At 43.9% G+C, this 9,638-nt stretch overlaps 1 protein-coding gene across 1 annotated transcript in view; it reads right to left on the reverse strand.

Annotated features, from left to right (window-relative positions):
• Positions 1-2,966: 2,966 nt before the first annotated feature.
• The window catches only part of shisa2 (shisa family member 2), a 15,944-nt gene continuing 9,272 nt past the window's right edge, over positions 2,967-9,638 (reverse strand). Inside the window, exon 2 of the mRNA XM_002940554.3 lies at positions 2,967-6,305. Coding sequence (XP_002940600.2) covers positions 5,752-6,305 — 554 coding nt within the window. The 3' untranslated portion in view covers positions 2,967-5,751. The remainder of the gene's footprint in view (positions 6,306-9,638) is intronic.

Raw genomic sequence — 9,638 nt, forward strand, 5'->3', positions numbered from 1 at the left:
TCTTTTTACACCATCCACACCCATTGCGCTCTCTCGTCTTAAACCTTTCTATCTCGCTGCTCCTTACCTCTGGAACTCTTTCCCTGAATCCCTCCGTAGGGAACACTCGCTAACCCTTCTGGAGCACCAAAATATTATTTTGTCTAATCTTACACATAAGGGCCACGGCCCATACCTGGTGCACTCTTACCTTCCAATTTGTGCCTGTATGTTACCCAACCACTTAGATTGTAAGCTCTACAGGGCAGGGACCTCCTTCCTACTGTGTCTCATACCACATGGCACTTATTCCCTGTGCATTTATATATATTTATTGTATTTATTTTAACACTTGTCCTCCCTGTGTGTAATTGTAACATTGTACATCGCTGCGTACACTTGTGGCGCTTTATAAATAAAGTTATACATACATATTGTACAGCAGTGGTAATGCTTAGTATATAAGAATACTGTTTCTATTGAACAACACTATTGTTGAGTTGATGTTCACCCATATCTGCAGAGTCACAGGGGTGCTATGCACATAGCCATGTTAAACATTTTCTTTTCCATTCTAAATGCACAAAATGGCTGTTCCAGAATAGCAGAGTGCATATGGCCTTCACAGATTTGGCTGCCTTTCTCTTCCTTTTGGCTGACTGCAGTTTGACACGGAGATCCAACCCAAGTTTAAGCTTAAAAACGTGGCTAAGATTTTGACAGGCCTTTTAATGTTAAATTGTGCCATATTAATTCACAATAAACAATCACTCCAGTTTGAATAAAAGAACTAAATTGCAGTAACCATACAGGGCTTTGGGGTAAAGGGGAAACTGCGATTGATATGAGATAAATGGCTCCAGACCTCTTCTCAAACATGGGATCAGTCAGTGAAAGGTTCCAACACCAGTTTTAGGGCCCCTTAATCATGAACAGTGCTGTTTATGTCACAATATTGGCTCTATACATCCTCCTCCATCTTGGGGTTGGGCCATTCATTTGTAGAAACAATGGTGGTCCCTTCTAGAGAGCCTGGGTCACCAGTGCCAGACGCTGATTTAATCTGCGCCTAATGGTGTAAGGTAGCAGCTTTAGTCTGGGTATTTTTAGTCAGTGGGCATCACAATCCTTCATAGCACCTAAAATTTGTTTGTTTTATTCCAACTAACCTGATCCACACAAACCATTCCAGATACATTATGGACATCCCCCCCTCCACCCACAATCCCACCCATGTTTCGGCTCAAGAGCCTTTCTCGTCTGAAGAAGCCTCCGAAACTGATTTACATGCCAAACATGTAGTAGTGCTATGATGTCTCCACAAGTAAACAACACTTTTATGAAGCATTAACTCCAGGTCATTGGTCTACGCAGTGGTGATAGCAGAAGCAGTGTGGATAAAAGCCTCTGGGAAGGGACTGGGGCTGTGGGATAGCAGGTATAGTAGGGAGAGATGGTGCCTATAGTAGCAGTGGGGGGATAATAGCCTCTGGGAAGGGACTGGGGCTGTGGGATAGCAGGTATAGTAGGGAGAGATGGTGCCTATAGTAGCAGTGGGATAATAGCCTCTGGGAAGGGACTGGGGCTGTGGGATAGCAGGCATAGTAGGGAGAGATGGTGCCTATAGTAGCAGTGGGATAATAGCCTCTGGGAAGGGACTGTGGCTGTGGGATAGCAGGTATAGTAGGGAGAGATGGTGCCTATAGTAGCAGTGGGGGGATAATAGCCTCTGGGAAAGGACTGTGGCTGTGGGATAGCAGGTATAGTAGGGAGAGATGGTGCCTATAGTAGCAGTGGGGGGATAATAGCCTCTGGGAAGGGACTGGGGCTGTGGGATAGCAGGTATAGTAGGGAGAGATGGTGCCTATAGTAGCAGTGGGATAATAGCCTCTGGGAAGGGACTGGGGCTGTGGGATAGCAGGTATAGTAGGGAGAGATGGTGCCTATAGTAGCAGTGGGGGGATAATAGCCTCTGGGAAGGGACTGGGGCTGTGGGATAGCAGGTATAGTAGGGAGAGATGGTGCCTATAGTAGCAGTGGGATAATAGCCTCTGGGAAGGGACTGGGGCTGTGGGATAGCAGGTATAGTAGGGAGAGATGGTGCCTATAGTAGCATTGGGGTGATAATAGCCTCTGGGAAGGGACTGTGGCTGTGGGATAGCAGGTATAGTAGGGAGAGATGGTGCCTATAGTAGCATTGGGGTGATAATAGCCTCTGGGAAGGGACTGTGGCTGTGGGATAGCAGGTATAGTAGTGAGAGATGGTGCCTATAGTAGCAGTGGAGATAATAGCCTCTGGGAAGGGACTGTGGCTGTGGGATAGCAGGTATAGTAGGGAGAGATGGTGCCTATAGTAGCAGTGGGGGGATAATAGCCTTTGGGAAGGGACTGTGGCTGTGGGATAGCAGGTATAGTAGGGAGAGATGGTGCCTATAGTAACAGTGGGATAATAGCCTCTGGGAAGGGACTGTGGCTGTGGGATAGCAGGTATAGTAGGGAGAGATGGTGCCTATAGTAGCAGTGGGGGGATAATAGCCTCTGGGAAGGGACTGGGGCTGTGGGATAGCAGGTATAGTAGGGAGAGATGCTGCCTATAGTAGCAGTGGGGGGATAATAGCCTCTGGGAAGGGACTGTGGCTGTGGGATAGCAGGTATAGTAGGGAGAGATGGTGCCTATAGTAACAGTGGGGGGATAATAGCCTCTGGGAAGGGACTGGGGCTGTGGGATAGCAGGTATAGTAGGGAGAGATGGTGCCTATAGTAGCAGTGGAGGGATAATAGCCTCTGGGAAGGGACTGGGGCTGTGGGATAGCAGGTATAGTAGGGAGAGATGGTGCCTATAGTAGCAGTGGGGGGATAATAGCCTCTGGGAAGGGACTGTGGCTGTGGGATAGCAGGTATAGTAGGGAGAGATGGTGCCTATAGTAGCAGTGCCAGCACCTATCTGTAAGAAACCACACAAGGAGTAGCAATAAGAGACAGGTGACTTCACTTTGTAAGAAACACTTTAATTTAAGTGCCCTTTGGGAGATCATAAACAAAGGCAAACATCAACATGGATTCTTTTACACTATAATACATTATACTTAGAAAACGTGAAAAACACCACATATCGCACAACCTTTTTTTTTTAATTCAAAAAGCTAATATTTTGACAAATTCCAAAATATTGGTTTTTTTTTACCGTTAGAAATCTTAACTTATGAATTTTGTTCAAAACATATTTTACAGTAAACAATTTACAGCTGATTAACCCCTGACAGTGACAGAGCGATGCAGAGGGTCCCTACCGGATAATATGTGCAACATGCTGAGTGCATTAAGGAAAATGTCATCTGTTTTTACGCAGAGTTTACAGGATTTTTCCATATGGATGTGAGTGTGTGGCTTAATGGGTGCTGGAAATGTCTCTGTAGTTATATCAAAGAAAGATAAACCGTACGTATAAACAGAGTATACTTAATGTTTTGATTTGACCTTTACCAATGAGTATGGGACATTTCATTCCAATGCTGCCAATTCTGAGCAGGAATCGCCCAGTTATAATGAACCACCCAAGATACTGTTCCAAAATGTAGTAACCCCATTAAATGTCCTCTGTCAGAAAGCTTCAGTGATGGAAAATAAACTTTTAGATATAATTGCTGTAGTTTGGCCACTATTCCAAGCCGCACTGATAGAGGTAAAGGTGTAGGGAAAGAACAGAACATGAGCAAAACCAACAGGATCCACCAAATAGGTTGGTCAGTCTAATTGGAGTTTAATTGGAGGTTCATAGGCCCTCCAAGAGATTTTATAGCCCCCAGGCTGCTGAAGAGCTGACCTTTTTGGATAACATTGTTCTTGAAGCATAATGTGGTTCCCCAACATGCAGTTATAGTGAATAACTGGTCTGCACACAGCTATGGGCTGCATATTGCTCTGTCATATGCCACCCCTTCTGTATCATGCAGTATATACTTTAATACTTTAATAAATGTTGCAGGATGGAGTGAATGCTTTACGTTTAGCGTAACCACAATTTCTAAAGATTTTACCTGAATACCAAGTGAGATACAACTTCCAAATGCAACAAACCAAGTTTCAGGGTCTACTTTTTAGGTCATAGAAGTGATAACTGTTTGCCAAAACCAACCATCCCCCTATTACAACATGTAGAATATTGTAATGAAGGTGGACTCTTTTGGATGAAAGTCAATTATAGATAAGAGGTTATTTTTGTTTACTTTCTGAATATTGATGGAACCTTGGGGAAGAAATATGGGTTTTTGAAAGTAGAAGAAGTATTCAATAAGCTGAGTCATGTTATTGTCAGCAGATACATTAATGGAGTACACATTTGAGATGAAAAGTCTCGGGCAATTTCCAGATGACCATTAGATACTATCAAAATCAGATCCAAACAGACCAGATAGTCTGACCAGCCGGTAGCCATGTTCAATTAACATGTAGAGTTCTTGGCTAACTCAATTCTATTGCTAACCTAACCCCAGTTGTGGGAATACAACAGATCTGCATTAATTGGCCATCTAGTCATGTGTGGGCCACACAATCCAGTCATTTGTCCCTGGAAATTTGGCCACCTCGTGCAACTTAGGATAGCTCTTTGTTAGAATGACCTTTGGTGCAAAAGACTGAACAACGTTCTGGGAAGGCCCATGATGGGTTGACCTTCCCACCATGATATGAGTGGCAAATGAAATATATTCTGTCAAATTTACCACAGTTTAGTAGCTGTTTAAGCAATAGCAAATAGAAACACAAATATCTGATAACCTAATGCACTTTTTATTTTTTGTCAGCTACATTCATCCTCTAAAGATGTCCTGAGACTTATTTTCTATGGCACGTCAACTGAGATTGGATACTCTCGGCTATTCCGCTGGAGTTAAAGTACAGCTCACATAACTCTCTTTGGCTGCAGCCTGGATGTGGGAATGCTGGGAGTTGTAGAGTAGTGACCAATGAAAATGTACAACCTTGGGGCTGCCCATCCCTGATTTAACCACATGAGTGTGAAAGCGTGCTATGCAAAGTAACTCTGTAGCCCCCAAATGGTCACCTATAATTTACTGATATTATAGTTCTGAAATCCATAATGTGAAGGACGTATGTTACAAAAATGTAAAGGCCCAAAGGAAGTTGGACATAGGATGGAAAATCTATCGCCATTGCACTGTTTAATGGCTGATTGTCTGCATGATTGTCTATGTCAGGGCAATCCAAACCTAAGCCTCAAGTGCCTCAGCAAGCCAAGTCATAGGTTCTTCCTCAGGAGAAGATGGGTCATTTAATATGCCCCATTCACTAAACCTGTTGGAAAATATTAAAATCCTGTATGGTTATGACCCTGGAGGACTGGTATTGGACCACTCTGGTCTATGTTAGCTCCAAACACAATGCCCACCCCTGAATTTTTACATTTGCATTGAGCTATGAGAGAAGTTATACCAGAAGGAAACTATGTATCTCCTCATTGCTGAAGCTCACCTGAAAGTTCCAGCAAAAAAAAGAGAGTTAATGGCTCATGTTTCTCCGACACAAAAAAATGTATCCTTAAAAAAACGTAAATGCACATTCAGAATAATTCAAAATAACAACCCCTTAGTCACTGTAATTCATGCATGGTATGAAATCACCATTTGGTATTTCTCCTCGCCAGCTACACGTAGCCCAATACACAGTGTTCCCAAATCTTCTCCAGTCCAAGCTGCAAACAGTCTCATCTCACATTTCAATCCATTCGGCCCCAAATGAGTCTAAGGGGCTTATTTACACCGTCACAGCTGGGTACATCATCTGTTCTGGGTTGCTGTGTGGGTACGGTGACTGCATTGGCCTGAATCCTCCCTGCAGACCGTCTATAAATTGGGGCACTGGAGTCATGGGTACAGAGTCATGTGGCACAGCATAGCCTACAAACTGAGGGTGAAGATACTGTCCTTGGTGTGGAACAAGCTGTGTGGCCTGTTGGCAGTTCAACACTGAGAAGTTGGTAGGCATGTTTACGTAGACATTATTCATTGCCCCTTCTGGCAAACAGCAATTGGTTTGAGATCGAGTTGGAGGTGCCCTTGCTCCAGAATTGGCACTGGAACTAGAACTGGCCGCCGTGCTGGACTGACGAGAGGAAGAGCCACGGGACGTGCTGGCGCTTGAGATCATAGGGATGGTCTCCATCAGCCGGTTACTTCCAGGTGCTCGACTCTGCTGGGGCTCCTGCTTTGGTCGCAGACATCTACAACAGCAGACGGCCACCAGGGAACCCACGATAATAAAGGCCACAAAAACAGAGCCCACTATTAAAAATGGCACATAGATAGGAACTGTAAGATAAAAAAAAGGAACAGATTTAGCAGGGAAGCATAAACATGGAACACAGGTACAGTACATACTTTCTATTTGGTGGAGACATTTGTAACCCATGGGAAAACATTTTGCTGCTACCAGGGCCCTTAGTACTGTGTTATTATTCTTTATTTATATAGATTGACATATCTCCAAGGGGCCCCCTCTTATGCTAGAGGCTCAGGTCATATGGAGGACTTCCTATAATTAGTACAGACTTTCCCTCCATGCCCAAGGCAAATGCTATGTTCAGTCATATACAGAGTAGACTCAAGCTAAGTGCAAATCTACTACACAATCCCCAGCCTACAGTCACATGGCAAAGCCCAATACCAAAACTTACAGCACAGAACAGCCTGGTGTTTGCCCTTAATGCTTAGGGAAACACAAAAAGTAAAAGTGTCTGCCTATAAGTGTATTCATTCGTTATAGGGGTCAATGCAAATCTGTGGCCAAGAGCAGGAACCGGACGCATGTGTCACAGATCCCTGGAAATCAGAGAATCCGTGTTTCTATCTATGAAGGTTCTTTGTGATCTTTTGACTTTCCTTTTCTATTATCTATTATTCTATTATGTACTTATCTTGGTTGCACACAAAGCAGCCAGTAAGAAAATGTTCTATCCCTTTAAATGCTAGCCCCCAGTTTCTCAGTCAATGAATGATTTGAGAACCCCTTGTGTTTGTGAGCAATGAGCAACATTTAAATATAAAAAGTTGGGGAGCAACACAAGCATGAAAAAAGTTCCTGGGGTGACCAAAAAAGACTGCAATTGGTTATTTTGCAGCCCCTATGTGGGTTGGCAGCCTACAGCACTGGGAGCAACATCAGGGGGTGGTGAGAAACATGTTGCTGGTTGGGGATCACTGTTATAGAGTTGACTGTAACTGAGTTTGCCCAGCTTAACACTTAAATGGTACAATTTTGCACCCCCAGTGATTTCATTTTTGCATCACCATCATATTCCAGTCTTCCGTATGTTCCCTGTCAGGCTTGGGCAAATGCACACGCATTTCTGAGATTTCTCTACTGCACGCGCCCTGTGGGGACATCAAGGAGGACAAAGGAAGATGGCCAAGCTCAGCAAACAATGCCAAGAGAAGTGATTAGAATGTCCAGGGTATTATAACCCAGTTATTTTACCATTCCTTTTTCTTAAATATAACTGTCGCCCAGCCTGACGCCTTTTGTTGTTGCTGAAATCCAACGTTCATCAAATTAAGGTATCCATACACTGGGTGATACTCTTTGGTACCCAACCAGTTGGCCTGCAGGCTGACTGAATATATTTTATATGAGGGGGGGCTTCCAATGTGCCAACATGCACTCACCAACATGGCGCATTGGCAGATGACACTTTCACATGTCCAGTCAAAGAACAAACAGATATCCATTGTGGGCAATTGTTGGGCCAATGTGTAGCAATAATTTTTACTAGTGTATCTATGGCAAGCTTCAGTTGTAGTTCAGCAACAACCACCTCCACCACAAAAGGTGACCTTGACTGCAAGCACATAATCTATTCAGACACTTTCTCATACAAATACCCCAAGTCTTTGGGAGAAGACTCAGTCTAAAAAAAGCCAAACCCTTGTGTACATTACAAATGGCTTACATGTGTGCAGAACCATCTGAAACTGGCCCGAATGTTTGTAAATCATTTTCCCACTGCTCCTAAAATATCCCCGCCGCCTGCGTGAGACTATCTGCTTTTAATCAATCAAATAAATAAAAAGAAAAATCAAGGAATATATGAAGTTTTTTCAACATCAAAAGCCGAGGGCCCCCCCACACTAACGAGAAACGGTGATGTTTTTAATCCAGCCAAGCAGCCGTGCAGAATGCTTCTATTCCCCCCTTAATTGACTGAGCTCCAATTGCAAAGCCTGAAATAAAAGCATCCTGCGAAAACAGAGGCACCAATTATGTGCCGGGATCCCGGGCATTAGGCAGGTGGGATCATTTCACTGATTGAAACAATTTTTTCATTAGTCCACCCAGGCTGCTCCTGACACAGGAAAAGGGAACGAATCGAATAACAGGAAAGGAATCTTAATGATAACGAGAATGTTTCCACTCATTTTATGAGGGCGAAATGCGTTAGGGGCAACTATCCTTCTAAACAGTTTCCCTTTAAGGCATGGGAAGGGCGGAGGGGGGGGGTTAATTCACTAAATGGTCCATGGAGGAAAGGGGTGTAAAGAAGGTAACGATCATCATTAGGGGGATACAATCCTCATGAGAACATGATTAGAAATCATTCCGCTCTATATGCATAACAATCTGCATGCTGAATAGTGATTTATTTCAATGACTGCCTTCTGCATGGCATGGAAACCAGCGCTGGCTGCAGCATGCACCTAGTTAACTCCTAATTAACCATGCCGGAGGTCTGATTATAATGAGGTTAGGTAGTAACTCTATACCTGGGGCAGCTACACGCACTAATGGGGCACCTTTCCACATGTATCATCTACATACGTTAAATATTGGGACACTAGAGACAAGCCTCAATCTACCCAGTTACAACCAGACAGACCCCAGGTGCACATCAAACTCGCCCCAAAGTGGCCACACCCCTTTAAGGGTCACCAAATCTGAACTTTCCAAACTACATAGAGACAGTTGCCTTTAGTTAAAAACCTCTTCCCCTGAGCCCAGTGTGTTAATGGAGAAAATGCAGGTATTGGAGTTAGCAGGCAGTCATGCCATGGCACACAGGGAGTTAGGCACACAGGGAGTTAGGCACACAGGGAGTTAGGGTAAGCCAGTACTCACTTCTGGTGCTAGTGGGGGGCAGCATAAACCAAAACAGGCGCCATGAGCATGCAATATGTTACAATGCCCCATGTACCATTAGCGTAAGGCTACAGACATTATGACTCCCTCTAGATTTGAACTGAGTAGAACTGCAGTAGTTGGATCAAATAAAAGTGTCAGTTCATAGGACAAGCCTAGAGGATCTGCTCCTAATCCCCCATTACATTGCAGTTGAAGTTGCAAAAAGACCATCAACGTTTTTTCCCAAATAATTCTTTCTTAGCCTAAATCTTAACTATAGGAAAGCGAGAAACCCCATTCTAAATACATCTGAGACGTGCCATTGTATGGGAATCAATTCCTTCTGAATCCTATACAGCAATCAGACCAGTCCCAACACTGCGTTTAGCACCCATTGGGAGAGAACTCCACACAGCTCTTAGCTCCTTCCTTTGCTGTATTCAGACAAGAAGTGGAACCTGAGTAATTGTACAGTTGGAATAACTAGTAGTACTTAAAGACAGGAACACATATCTGGTTCTAGACCTAGA

Source organism: Xenopus tropicalis, chromosome 2, assembly GCF_000004195.4.
Source record: "Xenopus tropicalis strain Nigerian chromosome 2, UCB_Xtro_10.0, whole genome shotgun sequence".
Classification (NCBI taxonomy): Eukaryota; Metazoa; Chordata; class Amphibia; order Anura; family Pipidae; genus Xenopus; species Xenopus tropicalis.